At 43.5% G+C, this 26194-nt stretch overlaps 1 protein-coding gene and 1 pseudogene across 2 annotated transcripts; one reads left to right on the top strand and one right to left on the bottom strand.

The window, feature by feature from the left end:
* The first annotated feature begins 1182 nt into the window (after positions 1 to 1182).
* LOC118652726 (zinc finger protein 791-like) lies at positions 1183 to 25916 on the top strand. Of its 2 annotated transcripts, XM_036302821.1 has the most exons (5): positions 1183 to 1299; positions 20214 to 20340; positions 21077 to 21149; positions 21964 to 23610; positions 23847 to 25916. In XM_036302821.1, exons 1-4 carry the CDS (start codon positions 1297 to 1299, stop codon positions 23600 to 23602), a joined length of 1842 nt encoding a protein of 613 aa, XP_036158714.1. In that variant the 5' UTR covers positions 1183 to 1296; the 3' UTR covers positions 23603 to 23610; positions 23847 to 25916. The 2 variants fall into 2 exon arrangements, with proteins under 2 accessions (XP_036158714.1, XP_036158713.1); XM_036302820.1 differs by having other exon boundaries at positions 21964 to 25916.
* LOC118652727 lies at positions 5943 to 7084 on the bottom strand (annotated as a pseudogene).
* Positions 25917 to 26194: the final 278 nt, after the last annotated feature.

The following is a 26194-nucleotide window of genomic DNA, read 5'->3' as shown; positions in this document are numbered from 1 at the left end:
CACTGGGGATATGCCCGCAACCCAGGTTTCATGCCCTTGACCGGAATCGAACCTGGGACCTTTCAGTCCGCAGGCCGACGCTCTATCCACTGAGCCAAACCGGTTTCGGCAAAAGAGAGAATCTTAAAAGCAGCAAGAGAAAGACAGTTACCTACAAGGGAGTACCCATACGACTGTCAGCTGATTTCTCAACAGAAACTTTGCAGGCCAGAAGGGAGTGGCAAGAAATGTTCTAAGTGATGAATGCCAAGAACCTACAACCAAGATTACTTTATCCAGCAAAGCTATCATTCAGAATTGAAGGTCAGATAAAGAGCTTCACAGATAAGGAAAAGCTAAAGGAGTTCATCACCACCAAACCAGTATTACATGAAATGCTGAAAGGTATCCTTTAAGAAGAGGAAGAAGAAAAAGGTAAAGATACAAATTATGAACAACAAATACACATCTATCAACAAGTGAATCTGAAAATCAAGTGAATAATCTGATGAACAGAATGAACTGGTGATTATAATAGAATCAGGGGCATAGAAAGGGAGTGGACTATTCTTGGGGGGGAAAGGGGTGTGGGGGATTCGCGAAGAGACTGGACAAAAATCGTGCACCTATGGATGAGGACAGTGGGTGGGGAGTGAGGGCGGAGGGTGGGGTGGGAACTCAGTGGAGGGGAGTTATGGGGGGAAAAAAGAGGAACAAATGTAATAATCTGAACAATAAAGATTTAATTAAAAAAAGAAAATAAAGGAAGCGATTTCATGGAAAAAAAATAAAGTTAACCATTCTAAATGCACAGAAGTCACTTTTCATGCTGGAAATGATGGCTTATTTCTGGTTTCAATGCTCTTTGGGAATCTGGCAGTAGTTCTGGAAGGTACCACCCTAAGGCATCCCTGATCCCTGAGCCTGTGCACCTTTTTGGCAAATGCACACGTCAGACTCCAGTTGTCAACAAAGATGAATATGGAGCCAGATTCATTAGGTGCCTTTTCAGTGTGTGTGTTTGCAAGGAAGGACCACTGTTCCCTGGGGACTCTCAGCGCTGCCTCTCAGTGCAAAAGTCCCTGGACAGGAGATCTGGCTGCTTTGGGCTCAGGCCTGTGCACCTCAGGCGCTAGGGGGCGTGTGGTGCACAGTGTCTGTCATCTGAGCTGGGCGCCGGGTGGGTGGGGCTATCCTCTGCTCCTACGCGGAAGTTCAGTCAGATCTCATCTCCCTTGTTCTGTCCCCATCTGTCCATCTGCGATCTGTAAGGTGCTGGGAACTGCAGGCGGGACTCGGGGGGCCCAGGAACCAGAAATGGTGAGTGTGCGGCCGGGCGCGGGGACGGGGAGGAGGGGCGGGTGGAGCCGCCGTGGCGGGACCGTCTCTCCACGGTCAGGTCCGGAGCCTGCGGACCCGAGGCGCCGGGGGCTCCGCTGAAACTGCAGGCCCCTCGGGCTCGCAGGGTGGGGCCCCGCCGGCACCCGGGCGTCCAGTGTGTCCCCGCGGCAGGGCCTTGGGCTGCGGAGCGCGTCTGGGCAGCTCTGCACCCTCATCCCCGCGGCTCCGCAGTCGGTGCGGTGACCACGGGGAGGGTCATGGGGACAATGGGGACTTGGCCCCCGCGGTTCGTGCACGGGAGGAGCTGTGGTCTGTGGGTCCCCCGGTCCCTCCTTTCTCCCCAGAAGGACCCCGTTTTCTCCTGAGTTAGATGTTTGTGGAGCAGGCTCTCAAGTGCCCCCCCCTGTCCCCCAGGCCTAGCTCTGCAACAAGTGCCTGCACTTCCAGTCTCTCCCCCGAATCCTAACCGCCATCTTCCCTTCTCTGAGTCACAGCGTCTTTATCAGCTATTTGTTTTGTGGTGCTTTTCAAACCGTTTAAAACAAACTTCAACTGAGTGAATTGGAAGGTCTAACTGGCTTGATTCCCGTTCAGGAATCCTGCCGCATCCCATCTAGGAAATAGAATCTCAGAGGAGCTGTTCACAATGGAAGGCGTTTACAACAGGCAGAAAGGAAGTGGCTTTGAGAGGTTATTAGTGAAAGAAAAGAGGGGATTGCTTCAGGCAGGGTCACCCTTCCTTAGGGGAAGGAACAGCAGGAGTCTTTAGACAGATTAGTGTTGATCAGCGAGTTGCAGAGTGACTGGGTTAAAACTTTACTCCTGGGAGAGGTGAAACTGCAGTTACCTACAGTCCTGCACCCCTGAACCTGGGGAGGACATCTGGAGGCAGTTTTGTTGTTTTCAGTTCTCTTACAAACCTGCAGGGTGTAGCCTGCTACACACCTAGGCCATATGGTGTAGCCTGTGGGTCCTAGGCAACAAACCTGTGCAACATGCTACTGTACTGAATGCTGTAGGCAATTGTAATGCAGTGGTAGGAAGCATTTATGAAAAGGTGCAGTAAAAATGTGGTGTGCAAGGTAGGAAATGGTACATCCGTGTGGGGCACTGACCCTGAATGGGCTGCAGGACTGGAGGCTGCTCTGCAGGAGTCAGTGATTGGTGAGTGAATATGAAGGCCTAGGACGTTACTGTGCACGACTGTAGACTTTATCACACTGTACACTTAGGCCAGGAAATTTGCAAAAAACAGATTCATCAAGCCCAGGAGGCAATGATGCAATCAAAAGGCGCAGTCAACACCAGACCTGTGAGGCTGCTGCCCGCATAAACAGCATACTGCTTCACAGCAAAGTTTTCTTTCACTAAGTAGAAAGCACACAAAGATAAAGAGGATAGCATAGCAAATGCATAAACCAGTTTTTCATCATCAAGTATTCTATGTAGTGACCGTAACTGTGTGCGCTGGACTTTCATAGGACTGGCTGCACAGGAAGCTTGTTTACACCAGCATCATCATAAACATCTGAGTAATGCATTTCCCTATGACATTGTGATGGGTGTGACATCACTAGGTGATTGCAGTTTTTCAAATCCACTGTGATCTTTTTTTTTTTTTTTTATAGAAAGGTGTAAGGCACAGCTATAGGGTTAATCCTCTGACTGACCTGTTGGCAAAGCCACAAACAAGTTTCAGCTTAGAGGGAACAGTCCTGTTAGCATAGTTGGGCTTATGATGCTCCCTAGATCCTTCCTGGCTAGCTAATGGGCTGTGGGAGGTGCAGCTAGTGCTGCCAAAACAAGTGAAACTCATAAGAACACTGTAACTGTGGTGACCACTACCTTGTTTACCTCTGGCTATAAAATAAAGGCTCAGCCTGCGGCTGGATCTCTCTGTGGCCTCAGCCAGGCACAGGAAGATGCACCTACCCAGCTTATTCTCTTTGTCTGTCATTTCTTCATCCTTCACTGCCCTCACTCAGGCTTTCGAACCCTTGGCTGAGCTGACTGGGCACAGAAAGGATTTTCTTTTTTTTTTCTTTTCTTTTTTTTTTTTTTTAATATATTTTTTATTGACTAAGATATTACATATGTGTCCTTATCCCCACGGGATTTTATTTTTCATTAAGTTACAATTGACATTCAACATTATATTAGTTTAAGGTGTACAGCATAATGATTTGATATTTGTATGTAATGCAAAGTGATCATCACAATAAGTCTAGTTAGCATCTGTCATCATACAGAGTTACAGAATATTTTTTTCTTGTAAAGAGAACTTAAGATTTACTCTTAGCAACTTGCAAATCTGAAATACAGTATTACTAACTGCAGTCACCACTCTGTAAGCTGTATTTCCATGACTTATTTTATAACTGGAAGTTTGTGCCTTTTGACACCCTTCATTCATTTGACCCCCAGCGCACCCCCGTACACCACTACTGCAACCTCTAGCAACCATCAGTCTGTGCTCTGTATCTATGGAGTTGTTGTTTTTTTTTTAAAATATATTTTATTGATTTTTTACAGAGAGGAAGGGAGAGAGATAGAGAGTTAGAAACATCGATGAGAGAGAAACATCAATCAGCTGCCTCCTGCACACCTCCTACTGGGGATGTGCCGGCAACCAAGGTACATGCCCTTGACTGGAATCGAACCTGGGACCTTTCTGTCCACAGGCCGACGCTCTATCCACCGAGCCAAACCGGCTAGGGCAGGAGTTGTTTTTTTAAAGATTCCACAGATAAGTGAGAACACGTGGCATTTCTCTTTTTCTAACTTATTTCACAAAGCATCCTGCCCTCAAGGTCCATGAATGTGTTGTTACAAGTGGTAGAATTTCTTTTTCTAATGGCTGAATAATACAGTAATAGTCCTCTGTGTGTGTATGTGCACCATTTTTTTTCTTTTTTTTAAGGTTTTTTTTTTTAAAATATATTTTATTGATTTTTTACAGAGAGGAAGGGAAAGAGAGATAGAGAGTTAGAAACATCGATGGGAGAGAAACATCGATCAGCCGCCTCCCGCACATCTCCTACTGGGGATGTGCCCACAACCCAGGTACATGCCCTTGACTGGAATCGAACCCGGGACCCTTCAGTCCGCAGGCCGACGCTCTATCCACTGAGCCAAACCGGTTTCGGCTCTTTTTTTTTAAAGTATTGCATGTTATCTCCTTTTTTCCAGATTGACCCTGCCCCCTGTCACTCTCTCCCCCCAGGACAAGCCCCAGTGTCCATGTCCATTGGTTATGCTAATATGCATGCATACAAGTCCTGTGGTGGATCTCTTAACCCCCTCCCCTCCCTTGCCTTCTCTCTGAGCTTGGACTGTCTGTTCATTCTCTGGATTAATATCTGTTCATTAGTTTTTGTTCATTATTTCCTGCATATGAGTGAGATCATATGATATTTATCTTTCTCCAACTGGCTTATTTCGCTTAATATAATGCTCTCCAGGTCCATCCATGCTGTTGCAAATAGTAAAAGTTCCTTTTTTATAGCAGTGTAGTAGTCCATTGTGTAGATTGTAGATGTACCACAGTTCTTGAATCCACTCATGTACTGAAAGGCACTTAGGCTGTTTCCAAATCATGCACCATTTTCTTTAAAATTTTTTTTTTTAAATTCTCACCCGAGGATATTTTTCCATTGATTTTTAGAGAGAGTGGAAGAGAAAGGGAAAGACAGAAATATTGATATGAGAGAAACACATCAGCTAGTTGCCTCCTGCACGTGCCCTGACCAGGACAAGGCGGGGGAGGGCCGCTTGCATCCAAGGTGTGTGCCCTTGACCAGAATCGAACCCCGGACCCTTCAGTCCACAAGCCGACGCTCTATTCACTGAGCCATACTGGCTAGGGCTTAAATTTCTTTTTCAGTAAGTCAACACAATATGTTAGTTTCCAGTGTCAACATGGTGATTAGACATGTACATAAGTTACAAAGTCGAATACCCATGAGATATCACACATGGTTAATAGAATATTATTGACTGTATTTCCTGTGCTGCACTTTACATCCCCCTGACTATTTGTCACTACCAATTTGTGCTCCCTTTTTGTTGTTGTTGTTTTTGTTTGTTAATCCTCACCCGAGGATATTTTTTCTTTTTTTTTTTTAAATATATTTTATTGATTTTTTACAGAGAGGAAGGGAGAGGGATAGAGAGTTAGAAACATTGATGAGAGAGAAACATCGATCAGCTGCCTCCTGCACACTCCCTGCTGGGGATGTGCCCGCAACCAAGGTACATGCCCTTGACCGGAATCGAATCTGGGACCTTTCAGTCCAAAGGCCAATGCTCTATCCACTGAGCCAAAGCGGTTAGGGCCCGAGGATATTTTTCCATTGATTTTTTAGGGAGAGTGGAAGAGAGAAGGAAAGACAGAGAGAAGCATTGATGTGAGAGAGAAACACATCAATTGGTTGCCTCCTGCCGGAGCCCCTACCAGAGCTGGGCCGGGGAGGAGCCTGCAACCAAGTTACATTCCCTTGACCGGAGTCAAACCTGGGACCCTTTGCTCTGCATGCTGATGCTCTATCCACTTAGCCAAGCCGGCTAGGGCGTGTACTCCATTTTTGTTTTCTTTTTTTTAAACATATCAGTTATTTAATCGGGTTCTCATAAGAAATTCAGAACACCGGTTTGTGAGGATAAAGCCCATTGGTGAGAGCGAACAGAGAGCGGAGGTAGCCCTGGAGCTGAGGAACAGCTTTGATTTTTGGCAGAATTTGTGAGTCCACAGCTTTCTGGTCAACCTTGCGCTGTTCTGTAATCTCCTATTTCTTTCTCTGTGTCGAAGGTCTCACCCTCCTGGTGTCTGGGCTTGCGCAGCTGCTGCTTCTTGAAGTAAGCATCAGTGAGATGTTTGGGGATTTTCACACCACTGATACCAATTTTGGTGGAGGTGGCGATGACAGATTTCTGGTGTGTTCCACGAAGAGGGACTCGATTGAGGGACAGAGGTCCAGTCACAAGTAGCAAGCCACTGCCCAGCTGCTTCAGGAAAGCCACCCTCTTGCCTCTGTGGCGCCCAGTGAGGATGATCAGAATGGTCCCAGGAGTGATGCTGGCCCGCAATCTCCGCACATGCTGACTGAGGGGTTTCTTGGCCTGGCTCAACAGCTTTCGGAGGCACATCTTCAATAGGATAAGATATAGGCATTTTGCGGAGCTTAACCACTCGGGTACCACCATTCATTTTTTTTTTTTAAGGGTATTGGATTTAAAGAATATATATTACCGATTTTTTTTTTTACAGAGAGGAAGGGTGAGGGATAGAGAGTTAGAAACATCAATGAGAGAGAAACATCGATCAGCCACCTCCTGCACACCCCCTACTGGGGATGTGACCGAAACCAAGGTACATGCCCTTGACTGGAATCGAACCTGGGACCCTTCAGTCCATAGGCTGACGCTCTATCCACTGAGCCAAACCAGTTAGGATGGGTACCACCATTCTTGTCGCCACCAACTGGTTTTGTGACAGTAGCAAGAACTTTCTCCTTCTTTTTCTTTTAAATCCTGGATTTAGGGGCCGAATACTTCTTGTACATGGCCTTTCTCGAATACATAGCCGACCGGGAGTATCTGCCAATTCCTCTGATGAGGATGGGGTTTCGGCTGCAGTGGGGCTTCCTCTACTTAGTCGCCTTAACCTTCCGCCGGCATCTGCCTTCTTGGCTTCAGGTTTCTTCTCCTTCATATCAGACTTCTTCTCCTTAGTAGCTGGCTTCTCGGTTTTCTTTTCACCCGCCATCTTGCAAGATGGGAAAGAAAGCTACTTCCGTTTTTTGTTGTATTTTTTAAAATATATTTTATTGATTTTCTTACAGAGAGGAAGGGAGAGGGATAGAGAGCTAGAAACATCGATGAGAGAGAAACATCGATCAGCTGCCTCTTGCACACTCCCTACTGGGTATGTGCCCACAACCAAGGTACATGCCCTTGACCAAATCAAACCTGGGACCCTTCAGTCCCCAGGCCGATGCTCTATCCACAGAGCCAAACTGGCCAGGGCAACTTCCGTTTAAAAAAAAAAATTTCTTATTGTTGAAATTATTACATATATCATCTTTTTTTTTCCCCATTGACCCTCTCCAGCCCTCTCCCTTCACCCCCCCATCTCGTCCCCCACCCCAGGTGTTTAGCAACTTACTGTCTGTGTTATGGGTTATGCATACATGCATGCAAGGCCTTTGGTTGATTACATCCCACCTACCCTCCCCCGCTTCCCTCTGAGATTCTGCACTCTCTTCCATGCTTCCATGTCCCTAGATCCACTCCTTCTATTGGTTTATTTTTTGTTACTTAGATTCCACACATAAGTGAGATCACATGATACTTGTCTTTCTCTGAGTGACTTATTTCACTTAGAACAATACTCTCCAGATCCCTCCATGCTGTCTCAAAACTTAAGAGATTTTTTTTTCACTGCTGCATAGTAGTCCATGGTCTAAATGTACCACAGCTTCTTTTATCCACTCATCTGCTGATGGGCACTTAGACTGTTCCCAGATCTTAGCTATTGTAAATTGTGCTGCTCTGAACATTGGGGTGTCTTCATTGTTTCTAATAGATGTTTCTGGGTTTCTTAGCACATTTCGTACCGCATAGAAATCTCTAAGACATACGCCAGGGACCGCACGTTTTTGGGCAAACTACACGTTATTTAAATCATCATAACTACAGATCATAATGCACTTTAGGTGTTGTTTTTCAATAATTATAACATTTTTATTTACAAAAACAATTAAACAATTAAAGTTCCTAGTACTTTTTTAACATATGGTACTGTGTAAAACATTTTCCTCTATGAAGAGGGACCAAACAAAATTTACATAAGTATCTAGATTCGCTCCTTTTTCCATGGGCGGCACAAACTCTGCAGGCTCTCATAGGAAATTTTTTCTTTCCACTCGCTGGAATACATGTAGGTTCATGCTGCTTCATATCACCTGACAACCTATTGGGTGGATCTTTACGAGGTGCTCTCCTTGCACCCCCAGGGGATGGACTGGACAGATTTGTCTTTGGTTCCGGAGAGCCTTCAATATTGTCATCCGTTATCCAGTCTCTCGCCACCCATAGCAGAAACTGCTTATACTTCGTTTTTGCTTGTGGATTGAGGACGTTGTACACTCTAAATGAATTGGCAGTGAGAGGACCCTGTCCTTTCATTACTCCGAGGATTGAACCTGGCCAAAACACTGTAACCGCGCCCCACAGTGGACAAGACAGTGTTTTGACATCTAAGGTCCAAAACAGATGGAGCGTGAAAAACGGGAATACTCGTGAGCGGTCCTTAACAGATGGCGTGCGAGACACGAGAAAACTCCTGAGCGGTACGCAGTGTGTTAGGATATATACCTAGAAGTGGGATGACTGAGTCAAATGGCAAATCCATATTTAATTTTTTAGGAAACTCCATACTGTTTTCCATGAAGTTTGCACCAATCTCCATTCCCACCTGCAGTGTAGTAGGGTTCCCTTTTCCCCACCTCTGGGTTTTTGTCCCTTGAAACATCAGTGGTGGCCCAGAGCAATGTCAGGGGGGAGCAGAGATCCAAGACCAGGTGCGTTAAGCTAAGGAAGCCCCCCACGCCCTTGAGCCTGTCAAGGGAAGTACTTGAAGGCCCACTGATCTTCCTGGGGAGCCTCTCCCTGCAGGTGTCCTACCTGCTCACAACCTCCATGGAGGAAGCCTTTACAGTGAGAGAAGCTACCGCGCTGGAGAGCTGGGGAAGGAAGTGCACCTGCGGGAGGGGGTGATGCCCCTTCTGAGGTTTTAGTTGTGGTCCCCCTGGGCCTGATTCTAGGCATCGGTTGAAGTTTTGCATCCAGGGTGTGGGTGCGCATTGAGAAAATCTGGGAAAGTCAGGAGTGTGTGTCCTGGGTTAGGGACTGTGACATTGGGAGTTTGTTTGGGTCAGAACCTTACACTGAATCCAGTTGAGCACCCCTCACTGTGAGCTGAAGCCTGAGAGAGGGAGCACGTCTGTTGGCGGAGGCATGGCGGGAATAGCACCTCATGTTAGACCCATGGGGTTGGACTGGATCTGGGTTCAGCAACATAGGTGCTTGAATTCTGGCTGGGAATGAATTCAGAGCCAAGACTAAGACTATAAGAGAACATTTATTTGGGAAATCACAGAAGTAGAAGAAGAAATTCTTAGAAGGCATGGGTTTAGGAAACAAGTTACAGAGGTAATGGACGGGCCCTTGGCTCTTAGAAGTGAGAAAGGTAGCTGTTACATGCCTGGGGGGATGGGTGGGTGAGGAGAGGTTGGGACGTGCTCCCCGGAAGGAGAGCGAGCTGGGTTCTCTGTCCTAAGGTTTTAAGGGTGGCGATTTTAAGGGAGGTCCTGGGGAAAATCTCAGTAGCATATTCACAGCTTTCCAGGTGTTTCCCTTCACGGTCTAGGTCTCCACTGATTGATTGATTGTAGCCTGGGCCTAGGTCATCATTCAGTGCAGCTGGTCCTCAGGTCAGCCCTGGCATCGCTTTTCTGGTTTTGCTGCTTTTCTGGGCCTGCAGCTAAAATGGAAGTGTGGCCTAGGGGTTATTTTTAGGGGGAACAGGTCCGGGGTCTAAACTGCATGGCCAGCGATATGCTACAGGATGAAAGGTCTCCTGGGGATGAGGTCCCAGCCTACAGTTGTCTGTTGCTGGGCATGACCTTCTGCCCTGGCCCAATCTTGCTCTGCTCATGTCTGTCTAACTGCCCAGCACATTTCCATTCCCCAGGGAGAGGAGGTATTGGAGCTCCCAGACTTCATTCCTGGGGTGGCTGCTCAGGTGTCCCTCCTCTGCTTCCCCAGGGACTGTAACACTCCAAGGGTTCTGTCTCAGTCAGGAGAATCTAGAACAGTGGTTCTCAACCTTGGCTGCACATTAGAATCACCTGGGAAGCTTTTTAAAATCCTGATTTCTGGGCCTCATCCTCCGGAAATTCTGTTTCTTTTTTATGGGGTGGGGCCACTGGTCTAGAATATGGAACCTTCTGAAACTGGCTTTCCTTTTGTCCTGTGGGAAGCAGGCTGCTCATTTGAGCTGAATCCAATGTGTTTCTTTCACATTCTTTATCCACTGACTTGGGAAGCCCTTTCACTCTAGTATCCTTGAGAATAAAAATGTCCATTGATTGAATGTACCAGGTAGAAAAAAAGAGAGAGAAATATTGATACTTCCCGGCAGAGTAGCTCAGTGGTGAGCATCAACCTACGAAGCAGGAGGTCACTGATCCATTCTGGTCAGGGCACATACCAGAGTTGCAGGCTTGATCCCTAGTAGGAGGCATGCAGGAGGCAGCCAATCAATGATTCTCTCATCACTGATGTTTCTATCTCATTCTTCTTTCCTCTCTCAAATATATTAAAAATACATACATATATATATATATATATATATAGAGAGAGAGAGAGAGAGAGAGAGAGAACGAGAGCAAGAGAGACGGCTCTAGCTGGTTTACCTTAGTGAATCGACGTGTCCCACGTTTGTTTCTGAACAAGGGCACATACTTGACTGCTGGCTCCTCCCTGGCCCAGGCCCTGGTCTTGCCGTGTGCAGGAGGCAACCAATCGATGTGTTCCTCCTACATAGATATTTATCTCTGTCTTTCCCTCTCTCTTCCACTCTCTCTAAAAATCAGTGGAAAAATATCCTTGGGTGAGAATTAACAAGAGAGAGAGAGAGAGAGAGAGAGAGAGAGAGAGAGAGAGAGAGAGAGAGATAAGATGAAACAAGCAAGGCAATTTGTGAAAGCAAACAGGTTTTTCTTTTCCCTTTTATGCAAGAGAAGCTCCAAATGTGAAATGAATGTATTTAAGTTTTCAGGCACATTTTTGTTTTTATTTTTCTAAATATATTTTTATTGATTTCAGAGAGGAAAGAGAGGGAGAGACAGAAACATCAATGGTGAGAGAGAATCATTGATTGGCTTCCTCCTGCGTGCCCCCTACTGGGAATCAAGCCTGCCCAAAACTCAGGCTTGTCCCTGAGTGGGAATCTAACCATGATCTCCTGGTTCATGGGTCAATACTCCACCACTGAGCCACACCTACAGGGCACATTTTTTTAATTTTTAGATCACTGTTTGTATGGCATGTCTCTAGAGCAGTGGTTCTCAACCTTCCTAATGCCGTGACCCTTTACTACAGTTCCTCATGTTGTGGTGACCCCCAACCATAAAATTATTTTCGTTGCTACTTCATAACTGTAATTTTGCTACTGTTATGAATCATAATGTAAATATCTGATATGCAGGATGTATTTTCATTGTTACAAATTGAACATAATTAAAGCATAGTGATTAATCACAAAAACAATATGTAATTATATATGTGTTTTCTGATGGTCTTAGGCGACCCCTGTGAAAGGGTCGTTCGACCCCCAAAGGGATCGCGACCCACAGGTTGAGAACCACTGCTTTAGAGAATCTTAAAAATGGTTACATCATTGAATTTTTATTGTAGTTGATGTGACAACTATGAGAACATTATGTAAATGTCTGAAAATTCAATACATTTTAGGAGTTAAACTGTTATCATTTAAAGGAATTAAATTCTAGAATGGTTAAAAATAGAGTGTGTAAATTTCTGCATTTTTTTTTTGCAAAACACCTGTAAAATACAAAAGTGCAGCCCTAACCGGTTTGGCTCAGTGACTAGAGTGACGGCCTGCGGACTGAAAGGTCCCAGGTTCGATTCCGGTCAAGGGCATGTACCTTCTTGTGGGCACATCCCCAGTAGGAGGTGTGCAGGAGGCAGCTGATCGATGTTTCTCTCTAATCAATATTTCTAACTCTCTATCCCTCTCCCTTCCTCTCTGTAAAAAACCAATAAAACATATTTAAAAAACACACAAAGAAAAGTGCAACTTAAGCCTCACTGCCCACGTATGCTGGTCCCTCCAGCACTGTTTCTCAAGTTACCCCTAAATAGAGTTTTGATCATTTCTCAGCAAATATCCCAACGTATACCAAGTCTACCCACTACCGCTGGATGCTTCACACCGCTGTGGTGGGGCAGGGCCTCAGGAAGTCCTCAGGATGAGGCCAGCAGAGTTTATCAGATGCAAACAGACGAAAATTAGACCATGTGAAGGGAGTACTGTGTACAGGCCCCAGACCTAGAGCCACACAACTCAGTCTGTGCCAGAGTCTCCAGGAACCTGATCTCTGCAGGGCAGGCCCACTAAGTGTGAGGCAGGTGGGGCTTGGGGTCTCCCTGGAGGGGGAGGTGCCCGTCAGGCTTGGGGGAAGGTGGGTGGAGTGGCACTCAGCCTTGAGCACCCAACTCAGGCTGTCCTGGATTCTGCCTACATCTCAGCATGGTGGGGCCCCCAGGAAAGGCATGCTGCTGGGAGTCCAGAGGTGGGACTAGGGCAGCGGTCGGCAAACCGCAGCTCGCGAGCCCCATGCGGCTCTTGGCCCCTTGAGTGTGGCAGTTCCACAAAATACCACGTGTGGGTGCGCATGTACAGTGCTATTGAAACTTCATGGCCCATGCGCAGAAGTCGGTTTTCGGCCTGGGCAAGTCTGTTTTGAAGAACTGGCGTTAGAAGAAGTGGGGGATGTCGGTCGGTCGGTCGGTCGGTCAGGCACCAGGAGACACGGTGCAGGCGGGCCGTGGGATATGCAGTGTGGGGGAGGCGTGAGCGATTCATGCATGAGGTGAGTGAGCCAGTCAGTCAGCAGTCTCATTGTGCAGTGGTTAGTTAATTTTAGGGAACGTTGTGGAGGTGAGTGAAAGAAGAGGTAGCGTCGAGGATTGAGAAAGGTATGTTGAGATGGCTTGGACATATAGAGAGGATGAACGAAAGGAGATAGACGAAACAAGTATACATGATGAGTGTGGATGGGAGAGTTGGAAGGGGTCGACCTCAGCAAACGTACCTCAATCAGATGGAGGACGTTTTTAGCAAAGGCCAGCTTAGGAGTACCCTAATTACGTTAATAACAATGTACCTCCCTATATAGTTTAGGTTTAAAAAATTTGGCTCTCAAAAGAAATTTCAATCGTTGTACTGTTGATATTTGGCTCTGTTGACTAATGAGTTTTCCGACCACTGGACTAGGGTATCTCTCTTGAGGGGGATGCACCAGTCAGGTTCATAGAAAACTTTGGGGGAATGACCCCTTCCCCAGAGGCACAACTCAGTCACTGACACCTTAGAGTCTGCCCACACACAGGCCCAGGCAGCTGACTCCCCAGCAGAGCTTACAAGATCCGAGGGTTTTTCTTACCTTGTAATTAGCACTTGGACTATTCATTTAAAAAAATATGTATCTTTATTGGTTTTAGAGAGGAAGGGAGAGGGAGAGAGAGAAATATCAATCATGAAAGAGAATAATCCATAAACTGCCTCCTGTCCCGCCCCCTCCCCACTGAGGATCGAAACTGACTGATCATCTGCCCTGAACAGGGATGGAACTGTGACTTCCTGGTTCTTATGTGGATGCTCAATCACTGAACCATGTGATTCGGGCAAACTATGCCTTTTTTGGTGGTTGCCTGCTGACAGCTTGAGCCTCAGTCCGCTCTTGTCCCTATTGCAGTGATGGCGAACCTATGACACGTGAACTCATTTTTTTGTTTGATTTTTCTTTGTTAAATGGCGTTTAAATATATAAAATGTATATCAAAAATATAAATCTTTTTTATACTATGGTTGCAAATATCAAAAAATTTCTATATGTGACACGGCACCAGAGTTCAGTTAGGGTTTTTCAAAATGCTGACATGCCGAGCTCAAAAGGTTCGCCATCACTGCCCTATTGCCTCCCACTTGAACAAGCTGATAAGAAAGCCTGGGTGGTGTCTCCTATAGAGCAGGCAGGTGATTCAAACCACAGAATCCCTGCCTGTGTAGAACTCTTGCCCAGGACCCATCTTTGAAGGCCCACATGACCACACCAGGCTCCATTTCTGACGCTGAAGCCAGGTCTCAGCTGCTTGAGAGGCCAGCCCCACCCTCCTTTGAGACCTCTATGTGAGTCCTAAGGTTTTTCCTGCTCTCCTGGTGTGGGTGTGAGGGGTGTGACACACCAGCAGCACTCTCATCCACACTGACCTGTGGATGCTGGGTGCTGAGCGGATGGTGCTGGGAGCTGTGCTGCCCCATGTGGCATTGCTGAGCCTGTTGTGCCTTACTTCTCTTACCAGAGTGAGAGCTTTCATGCATTTCTAGGCAACTGGGAGGCAGAGTATGGTATTGGGCCCTCTTGAAAGTGGTTCTGGAATCATTTGCTCTGGCTCTGCCAGTTAAATAAATGTGTGACCAAATATAGCAGGCTAATTTGTAAGTTGATGATATTGTATGGCCCATGATTGATGTTATTACTATCCAAATGGAACTTGGCAGAAAAAAGGTTCCCAACCCCTGCTCTGTAGAAAAAACAATTATGGTTCAACCGGGAGCTTACTCCTTCCTCTCCCTGGACCTAACACAAGAGAGGTTTTCCTATTTTGTCATTGCTCTACTGAATAGATCATTGTTTTTTCTGGCATCACAAGTGGTGAGTGGGAACCTTTCCTCTGTTCCCTGCACTTAGACATCAGTGGGTATGATGTCTCTCTGGGAGCAGCATTAAGGGAATTATGCTGTTGGGCATGTCCTAGGCCTGGGATAGACTGTCCTGCTGCTGCTGGAACTCACAGGAGAGCTCAGAAATGAGACCAGTTGGGAGAAGAGCCCCTAGAGTAGCATCAAGTTTTTGGAGAAAATCACTTTTGTAAGTTTTATGTCTACAAATTGAAGAATTTTTAAAAAACTATTGGGATGACATTGGCTAATAAAATTACATAAATTTTAAGTATACAATTCCATAACATCATGTGTACATTGTATTGTGTGTTCCCCACCCAAAGTGTCCTTCCATCACCATTTAATTCTCCCCTTTACCCTCTTCTAGCTCCTCATACTCCCTGTTCCCTCTGGTACCCAATGCTGTTGTCTGAGTCTAAGAGTTTGTTTGTGTTGCTTAATCCCTCCCCCTGTTTTCATTCCCTCTCCTCTGACAGCTGTCAGTCTGTTCTCTGTATCTATGAGTCTCTGTATACTTCGTTAGTTTCTCTTCTTTACATTCGAAATATCAATGAATACATGTGATATTTGTGTTTTTCTTACTTGTTTTCTTGACTTACCATAATGCACTCCAGGTCCATTCATGCTGTCACAGGGTAAGATTTCCTTCATTTTTACTGCTGAGTAATATTCAATTGACTTCTACCACGGCTTCTTTATCTACTCACCTCCTGATGGGCACTTGTGCTTCTTCCAAATCTGGGCTATTAAAAATAATGCTACAATGAAGGCAGGGGTTGCATTTTTTTTTTTTTTCTGCATTAGTGTTTTGAGTTTTTTTGGCTATATTCCCAGAAGTGAAATGTCTGGGTCATTGCTGGGCTGACCTGCAGACCCTGAGTGACAGATGAATGGATTACTCTGACACAAAGTTTGCTGTGAAAGAGAGGCCTAAGGTACTGCCTGGCTAAAGGAACCCAGGCAGCCTCGATTGCCTGCCTTGTTAGGCTTTTATTGTAACAGCAGTTTAAGATAAAGTTTATCTTGCAGATATGATCGGTAAGGTAAGTAATTTTGGGAGGACACGTGTGTTTGTAATATCCTTTAAGCAAGAGACCCCCAAAGATTAAGTATAAGGATTCCAGTAAACACCTGGTCTGCACGTGCATAGAATTGTTTGGGAAAGTCAAGGAATAATTACGGGCACTGCCTTCAGCCCTCCCCTAAGTTGGAATTTCCATAAAAGGCAGGCAGCCTTCCACATGTTGCTTTTTTCTCAGAATGTCCTTAAAAACTTTCCAACCAAATCTCGAGTGTTCCCTGTCATCTTCCCCTTTTTTGTTTTGCTGAATGTATTGGTAGAGGAGAGGCAGTAAACTTTCTGCTTTGGAATATCAGATTTTGTGAATTGCATTTACTACTCCAGTTCCGATTTTACAAGCTATGAGAAAGACAAAAAAGAGGAATGGTTAATTATCTGGAAATTGTAGAGTGTGAATACACTCCAATAATTGCTCAGCCTCTGTCATCAACTTCATCATCATCCCCCAGCTTATTCCCTGGGCCATTTGGGTCCTGGGAAGGTGCATCATTCAGGGCTGTGGAGTCCTCAGGCCCGAATTCTTCATTTTTGGAAGAGGGTTGGTCTCGTGCCGTACCTTGGCAGGGTTTAATCTGTTGAGCTGGAATCCACAGTGCCCTGTGGGGGTAGAAACACTTGCATATCCTCTCCCCCATGTTAATAATTCCTTACAAACTTTCTAACCGAGTCTCATGTGCTCCCCAACAGGTTATGAGTCAGTTGTATTTTTAATTTTAGAGGAAACTCCATACTGACACTTGCACTTTGTGCCTTTATTGATGACTATAGTCCTGGTGAATGAAAATTCATGCACTGGAGGGGGGCATCCCTCAGCCTGGCCTGCCTACTCTCATAGTCCTGGAGCCCTCAGGGGCATCAGGTGATCCGGCGATCAGGGGAAGGCGACACCCCCATCACACTTCTGCTGCTGCCACTGTCAGCAGCAAAAGCCTTGGCCTGCCCTGGTTACCTGAGCCTTGGGCAGCCCCGGGTGGCTGGGCAGCTGCCATCCAAAGCTTCCCTGTGCCTCGGGCATCGGCTGGGCAGCCGCCATCTGAGGCTTGCCTGCACCTTGGGCTGTCCCTGGGCGGCTGGGCAGCTGACATCCGAGGCTTGCCTGTGCCTCGGGCTGGCCTTGGGCGACTGGGGGTTGGAGGGGACTGGGGGACTCTGGAGGCGGTGCAGCCCGGCCAGGCCTGCTGCCTTGGCGGGGCTATGGGGACTGGGCACTGCCATCTTGTGACTGTGGGTGCCGCCAACTTTGAAGGCATAGCAGTTAATTAGCATATTCCCTCCTTATCTGCTGTGGGCACTACCATCTTTGTGAGGGCCTGACAGTCAATAAGCATATTCCCTCTTTGTTAGATAGGATAGCCATTCTGACAGGTGTGAGGTGATTTTTCAGTGTGGTTTTAATTTTCATTTTTCATATTTGTATTGGCCATCTGTGTGTCCTCTTTGGGGAAGTACCTATTCAGGTCCTTTGCCCATTTTTCTTTTGATATAAGCTGTTTTCTTTGCTGTTTTTTTTTTTTTCCTTTTTTTTTTTTGTACTGCTGTTTTTTTTAAAAAATATATATTTTATTGATTTTTTACAAAGAGGAAGGGAGAGAGGTAGAGAGTTAGAAACATCGATGAGAGAGAAACATCGATCAGCTGACTCCCGCACATCTACTGGGGATGTGCCCACAACCCAGGTACATGCCCTTGACCGGAATCGAACCTGGGACCCTTCAGTCCGCAGGCCGACGCTCTATCCACTGAGCCAAACCGGTTTCGGCTTCTTTGCTGTTTTTTATTTCATGTTTTTAAATTCGCACTGTGAGGTATGTTTTTATTGATGTTAGAGAGATAGCTAGGGGAGAGAGAGAGAGAGGTAGAGAAAAATATCTATTGGTTCACTCCCATTCACACCTCAATTGGGAATCAAACACAAAACTGGGGCATGTGCCCTGATCAGGAACTGAACCCATGACCTTTTTTTAAATTTTTTTTTGGTGTTGGCGTGTATAAATTCTTTATAAATTTTGAGTAATAACCCCTTACCAGAGGTTTCATTGGTGAATATGTTCTCCCATTGGGTTGTTTGCCTTTTTATTTTGTTGATGGTTTCCTTTTAGATTGATGCAGTCCCATTTGTTTATTTTTTCTTTTGTTTCTTTTCGCAGGAGACATATCAGAACAAGTATTATTAGGAGAACTGTCCATGATTTTATTGCCAGTTTTTGTGGCTAGGATTTTTATAGTTTTGAGTCTTTCATTTAAGTCTTTTATGCATTTTTTAAAATATATTTTTATTGATTTTTATTTTATTTTTTATTTTTTTTACAGAGAGGAAAGGAGAGGGATAGAGAGTTAGAAACATCGATGAGGGAGAAACATTAATCAGCTGCCTCCTGCACACCTCCTACTGGGGATGTGCCTGCAACTAAGGTACATGCCCTTGACCGGAATCGAACCTGGGACCTGTCAGTCTACAGGCCGATGTTCCATGCACTGAGCCAAACCAGTTAGGACTTTTTATGCATTTTTAGTTTATTCTTGTGTATGTTGTAAGAAACTGTTTTAGTTTCCTTTTTTTAACATTTTCCCAGCATCATTGATTGAATGTACTATCTTTACTTTATTGTGTATTCTTGTTTCCTTTGTCAAGTATTCTGTGACCATAAAGGCATGGGTTTATTTCTCGGCTCTGTTCCATCCCACTGATTTATATGCTATTTTATGCCAGGACCATCCTGTTTTGATTACGATAGCCTTGTAGTACAGTTGGATATTAGGTAGTGTGATTCATCCACGTTTGTGCTTCTGTCTCAAGATTGCTGTTGTTATTCAGGGTGTTTTGTGGTCCCATGTAATATTTTTGAATATTTGCTCTAGTTATGTGAGATTCAACATTGGTATCTTTTTTTAAATATATTTTTATTGATTTCAGAGAGGAAGGGAGAGGGAGAGTTAGAAACATCAATAATGAGAGAGAATCATTGATCAGCTGCCTCCTGCATGCCCCCTACTGGGGATTGAGCCCACAACCCAGGAATATGCCCTTGACCGGAATTGAACCTGGGACCTTTCAGTCCACAGGCCGTGCTCTATCCACTGAGCCAAGCCAGCTAGGGCCAGCATTGGTATCTTGATAGGAATTGCACTGAAGGTATAGATTGCTTTGGGATGTGTGGACATTTTAATGATATTATTTTTTCCTATCCATAAACACCCCATATGCTTCCATTTATAGTTTACATTCCAATTACAGTTTACATTTAATTTTATTTTGTATTCATTTCAGGAGTAGAACATATGTTGAGACAAATTTTACAGAGTTTTCTGCCTGATATTTTCATTACCCCCTTGACCTCTTATGTACTTTGTAATTATGTGCCATTTCAGCATGAAAATAGTCCAGACTTCAATAAAGGCCCTTGTACATGCCAAATCTTAAGTTGTTCTTCAAGGTTCAGGCCCCAGTTACAGTGTTATAATTCTGCCGGAAGTTTAAGTGTGATCTTATGATTTCAATATACGTGTCTATGTGTCCTAAAAATCAGTATCAAGTAACCCTCAGGCTCATGAGTAGAGGGCTTTTGTAGAGTACTAAGTTGTCCTGTCTTGTTCATGACTGAGCTCTAACTCTAACTTCTTATCTCCATGAAATGAGAGAGGCAAAAAAAGGTCAAACTGAGTTACTAACAAATATTATAAAAACAAATGATCATCCATACTCCACAAGAATATTTTCATTCATTCGTGTGTATCTTGCTACTTCTAACAATCTGGAGTACTTCAGGACAATATGGCCAAGTACATTTTGTTCTAAGTTGAATTTCCACACACCACTTGGCCTCTCCTGTTTGATATGAATAGAAGAGAAAGCTATCAGGCCTTTATTGTAGTCACTAAAACTTCATGTGAATATGACAGTATGCTTCATGGATTGATGCATCAAATGGTGGTTATAGTGGAGATGAATTTTCTCACAGGGAATCGATGGGCTTAAAATAGAAGTATTTTAATTTATTAATATAGAAGTTGTTCAAGGTGCTCTTTACCCTGACATTAGAGAGCAATGAAGACTAGAAGTGATCACAGTAAAATTATATCATTAAATTCCATGTGTTCTTGAGAAAGTGAGTGCAGCAAATTAATAATAGTCTTACAATCAAGTCTTAGACTGAATGTTGGGGACCATGTGTCCTATGTGAACTTCCTCTGAATTACGTATAGGTCCCCAGTGCTGTCTGTCTCACCCATTCTCCTATATGCATATGTGGGATGTTTTAGGACTCAGTGGCCTTTGAGGATGTTAATGTGGAATTCACCATGGAGGAGTGGGCTTTCCTGGATCCCACCCAGAAGAAACTCTACACGGATGTGATGCTGGAAACCTTCTGGAACCTGGCATCAATAGGTAGGTATCACAAATTCTTTTATAAAAAAATATATATTTTATTGATTTTTTACAGAAAGGAAAGGAGAGGGATAGAGAGTTAGAAACATCGATGAGAGAGAAACATCGATTAGCTGCCTCCTGCACATCCCCCACTGGGGATGTGCCCGCAACCAAGGTACATGCCCTTGACCGGAATCGAACATGGGACCCTTCGGTCTGCAGGCCAACGCTCTATCCACTGAGCCAAAACAGTTAGGGCCTTTTTTTTTTTTTTTTTTAATATGTTTTTATTGATTTTAGAGAGGAAGGAGTTGAGAGAGAATGATAGAATAATCAATGATGAGAGGGAATCATTGGTTGGCTACCTTCTGTGCGCCTCACACTAAGGATCTAGCTTGCAAACCGGTCCTACTGGGAATTGACCTGTGACCTCCCTATTCATTCCAGTTCATAGGTTGTTGGTCAACCACAGAGCGACTCTGGCTTACACCAACTTGTTACTTATTTAGTCAATTAGAAAACTACTATTGCTTGCTCATCAATGCTGTTTTAAGAACTGAAATATGGAAAGGGAATACATTGGTAATTAAACTAGGAATGATCACAGCTCATTGTGTACTTAAAATCTAACCATTTTTTATATTCTTTAACATGTTAAGTGCCCAGCCTGTTTTGTCTTCTGGACGGAAAGTATAGTGTCAGCTACTGGTGACTGGGCGCTTAACGTGTTAATAGTTTATAATGCTTTTTCTAGCATGTATTTTAGAAGAAAAAGGTGAAGACCATGACAGTGAAGATAAATATGAATATCATGGGATGAATCTTAGGTGAGTCACATTGACATGAGAGAGCATTAAGAGCATCTTCGTTTTGATTTTTAAATAGATTTTTATGTGTTTTATTTATATATTTATTTTATTTTTTCCAGAGAGGTAGGGAGAGGGAGAAAGAGAGAGAAACATTAATGATGAGTGAGAATTATGATGGCTGCCTCCTGCATACCCCACACTTTGGTATTAAGCCCAGAACCTCGGCATTTGCCCTGACCAGGAATCGATCTGTGGCCTTGTTCAGAGGTCTGTGCTCAACCACTTAGCCATGCTAATGGTGAGAAAATATTTTTTTATTGAATTAAGAGTTTGGAGGTGTGATGGAGAGGTAGAAGCATTGATTGGGTGCCTCCTGCATGCCCTGTACTAGGGCTAATAAGTCTGCAGTCTGGCTATGTTCCCTTTTGGGGAATTGAACTGGCAACCCCTTGGTGGCTGGGTCTATGGTGAATCACTGAGCCACAAAACAATCTTAAAAACAGCTAATTCAATTGTATCAGCCCAGTTTTAAATGTATTGACTCTTAGAATAATCTCATCAAAATGTTTTTTCTGAAATGTGATCTAAAGTTTAGTGTATAAAAATAATTACACTTGGAAACAATATACGGAAGTTCCATTAATGAATATAAGTGTTTTCATAACATCTATGATCCAGCCTATTTCAAAGGTTTTAGGATATGCAATTTCAAAAATCTGAATGTACAGAAATCTCGCACTTTCCTTGAAAACGGTAAAAATGTCATCGTCATACTATTAATAAATATTAAATTGTTAACAGAGTATTAATAATATGCTTCTGATTTTTACAGCAGTCATACGGTAGAGAGAGTCTGTACAAGGAAGGATGGTAGTCAATGCAGAGAAAACTTCAGCCAGATTCCAAATCATAATGAAAAGAGGGAAACTCCTACTGAAATAAAACAACCTAAAGCCACGGTGTGTAGGCAAATATTCATGCGTTACTTATCCTTGAATAATCACCTGAGCTCTCTCACTGGACCCAAACTATACCTGTTTCAAGAATATGAAGAAAACCCTTATAAATGTAAGGAACCTGAGAAAGCTTTCAAGCATCACCAGAATATTCGAAGCCATGAAGGCAGCCTCAGAGGGAAAGCTTTCCACTATTCAGCTTCCCTTAGAAATCATGAAAGAACTCATACTGGAGAAAGACCCTATGAATGCAAGCTTTGTGGTAAAGTTTTCTCTTATTCAACTTCCCTCCAAAATCATAAAAGAACTCATACTGGGGAAAGACCATATGATTGTAAGCAATGTGGAAAAGCCTTCTTTACTCTACGTACCCTCCGATATCATGAAAGAATTCATACTGGGGTAAAACCATATGAATGTAAGGTTTGTGGTAAACTTTTCTCTTATTCAACTTCCCTCCAAAATCATAAAAGAACTCATACCGGAGAAAAACCGTATGATTGTAAGCAATGTGGAAAAGCCTTCTTTAATGTACGTACCCTCCGATATCATGAAAGAATGCATACTGGGGTAAAGCCCTATGAATGTAAGCAATGTGGGAAGGCTTTCATGGTTCCAAGTACCCTCCAACGCCACGAAAGAATTCATAGTGGGGAAAAACCCTATAAATGTAAGCATTGTGACAAAGCTTTCTCTCATCCCACTTACCTCCAATGTCATGAAAGAATTCATACGGGGGAAAAACCTTATAAATGTAACCATTGTAGTAAAGCTTTCTCTTATGCATCTTCCCTCCGATGTCATGAAAGAACTCATACTGGGACAAAACCCTATGAATGTAAGCAATGTGGGAAAGCTTTCTTTGCTCTAGGTGCCCTCCAACGTCATGAAAGAATTCATACTGGGGAAAAACCCTATAAATGTAAGCATTGTGGCAAAACTTTCGCTAATGGATCTTCTGTCCAATGTCATGAAAGAATTCATACTGGGGCAAAACCCTATGAATGTAAGCAATGTGGGAAAGCTTTCGTTACTCTAGGTAACCTCCGACATCATGAAAGAACTCATACTGGGGAAAAACCCTATAAATGTAAGGATTGTGGCAAAGCTTTCGCTAATGTAACTTCCCTCCGATGTCATGAAAGAATTCATACTGGGGAAGAACCCTATAAATGTAAGTATTGTGGTAAAGCTTTCTCTTCTTTAACTTACCTCCGATGTCATGAAAGGACTCATACTGGGGAAAAACCTTATGAATGTCAGCAATGTGGAAAGGCTTTTTGTCTTTCCCAGTCTCTTAGAAGCCATAAAAAAATGCATTCTGAGGGGAAATCCTATGAATGTAAGCAATGTGGGAAAGCTTTTGTTGCTCTAAGTGCCGTACTCCGACATCATGAAAGAACTCATACTGGGGAAAAACCCTATGAATGTCAGCAGTGTGGAAAAGACTTCAGTTGTACCTCACATCTTCGAAGACATAAAAGAACTCACAATGGAAAGAAGACTCATGAATAAGAAATGAGGTAAACAGTTTTTGCCATTCTTTTTCTCATAGTGGAGAGAAACCACATCAATGCCTTTAGGTTCCAACTAGTTTTTACAGACATGTGAAAACAAAATGTATTGATAAACACTGTTAATGTAAAGAATCACCAAGAGCCTTCATTTATCTCTCAGCTCTGCCATCATGTATGATAATCCTTATTGGGGATGGACCCTAGTAATGTAAGAGGGTTAGAAAGTGTTCATTTTTTTCCAGTTTATTGTAAAGGATGAATGAACTCACTGAAGAGATCCCTGTCATGTAAGGATTGTAGAAGAACCTTTGGCCATCCTAGTTCTTTACAAAATCATGAAGGTACTCACACCCAACAATATGTGTATGAACATAAGGAATGTGGGAGAGCCTTTCTTGGACATGTGAGAATGCACCTGGTGAAATAGTGTATACGTAGAGAAGGTGGGAAAGCCTTCAGTTGTCTCTTTTCCTTGCAAAGATCATTAAAAAAAACCTCAATTTGAGAATTGTATTTAATGTAAAAATATAGGAAAACCTTCATGTTGCCTTATGTCCCTACAATAATACAATGTGAAAATGTACACTGGATAGATACTGTATAATTACCTATTTAAAAAAAGTTTAAATTTTAACAAATACTTTCAGAGTATCTTGAAAACTGCACTGGAAGGAAATCCTATTAGTGTAACTAACTGGTATATGTAAACCTGTTGCAAATGAAGTCATATATACCCCAAAACTCACAGCATTAAAGAAGTTCTATGAACTTTTGACAAATTTGGTCATTATCAGTACTCATTCTTTTTTTGTTGGTTTCTTTAAATTGATGCTTTAGAGTGAGGAAGGCAGAGAGAGAAATAGAGGGAAACATCTATGTGCGAGAGAAACACCAATGGGTTGTCTTTCCTGTGCCCTGACCAGTAATGTGCCCTGATGGGTATTGAATGAATAGGCACTACACACATATATATATTCTTTTTAAATTTTCAATTGCACTTGAAATTCACTATTCTTTTAGTCAATAAGTATTTGCCATGTATTTGTACATACTTACTGTTCACTGTAGAGTCCCCCTGTGTATTATTTTCATGGATTTTTGTGTGTGTTGCTTTTGGCTGGGAATTGTGCTATGGGGTTCACATTAAGAAGAGAATATTTTAGTTTGTTTTTCTAAATCTTTGCCCTGCCAGCCAAGAATATCCTCAAAACTGCCAGCCACTTCTTTAATTCCATTGATGTCGGTGTAAGCTTTACAGTTGTTCAGAATTCAACATTAAAGTTCCACTATAGGTTGGCTTTTCCTTCAAGCCCATAGGTGTCCACCAGGCAACAAATGTAGACTGTCATGGTTGAGACTGTTCTCAGAAGGGTGTGCACTGTTCTCTTGATTGCATTTGCATTAGATCTAGTTTGTCTAGTAATCATCTTGTTCTGTTGGTACTACTGACTGTAATTCAGATCCCATTGTGACAGCTGCAATGGTTCAGTGCCAAGGAGCCCCTGGACAGTTTGTTTTTGTACCACCCTCTGCAGTGAGGGCTCTGAGCCAGTCCTTTCATGTGAGAATTGGCACTTTCCTCATTTCAGGCAGACTCTGATGTGTGCTGTCACTCAGAGCTGAGCCTAATCTCTCAATGTTGTCAGTTATCTTGGGTTGTATGTGATTAGAATTATGCCCATTTTTCCTAATAAATGCTTCTGTAATTTTTAAAAATATTTTTAAATTGATTTCCGAGAGCAAGGGAGAGAGAAAGAGAAAGAAACATCAATGATAACCATTGATCAGTTGCCTCCTGCACGCCCCCTGCTGGTGATTGAGCCTGGAACCCGGGCATATGCCCTTGACCTGAATCAAACTGGGATCCTTCATTTCGCAAGCTTGTGCTCTATATCCTCTGAGCAAAACCATCAGGGCCATGGTCTGCAAACTGAGGCTCGCAAGCCACATGCGGCTTTTTGGCCCCTTGAATGTGGCTCTTCCTTAGCCTTAGAAGTACTCTAATTAAGTTAATAACAATGTACCTACCTATATAGTTTAAGTTTAAAAAGTTTGGCTTTCAAAAGAAATTTTAGTCGTTGTACTGTTGATATTTGGCTCTGTTGACTAATGAGTTTGTCGACCACTGATCTAGGGCAATGCTTCTGTAATTTTTAATGAAATAGGAACTGTTTCCCAACCACTCTTATACTAAGAAATGTTTTGGCCCTGACCGGTTTGGCTCAGTGGATGGAGCGTCGGCCTGCGGACTGAAAGGTTCCAGGTTCGATTCCGGTCAAGGGCATGTACCTTGGTTGCGGGCACATCCCCAGTAGGAGGTGTGCAGGAGGCAGCTGATTGATGTTTCTCTCTCATTGATGTTTCTAACTCTCTATCCCTCTCCCTTCCTGTCTATAAAAAAATCAATAAAATATATTTTTTAAAAAAGAAAAGAAATGTTTTGGTGTTTTGTTATTTCCTGAGGATGTATTTAATTATCCCATAGTAATTATGTATTTTCAAATCAATTTGACATTTTTTCCATTTAATCATTATAAATTCTGAGTCACAAGTATCATATGTGTACAAATTCAGACATGGTTTTCTCAGG

The sequence above is a fragment of the Myotis myotis genome, unplaced genomic scaffold (assembly GCF_014108235.1).
Source record: "Myotis myotis isolate mMyoMyo1 unplaced genomic scaffold, mMyoMyo1.p scaffold_m19_p_33, whole genome shotgun sequence".
NCBI lineage: Eukaryota > Metazoa > Chordata > Mammalia > Chiroptera > Vespertilionidae > Myotis > Myotis myotis.
This window is presented reverse-complemented; position numbering and strand designations above follow the sequence as displayed.

Bases quoted from the DNA above. Each gene is read 5' to 3' on its own strand.
- LOC118652726 (XM_036302821.1), top strand. The intron at 20,341-21,076 runs GTAGGTATCACA...TGCTTTTTCTAG, and splicing joins CTGGAACCTGGCATCAATAG to CATGTATTTTAGAAGAAAAA. The intron at 21,150-21,963 runs GTGAGTCACATT...TGATTTTTACAG, and splicing joins TATCATGGGATGAATCTTAG to CAGTCATACGGTAGAGAGAG.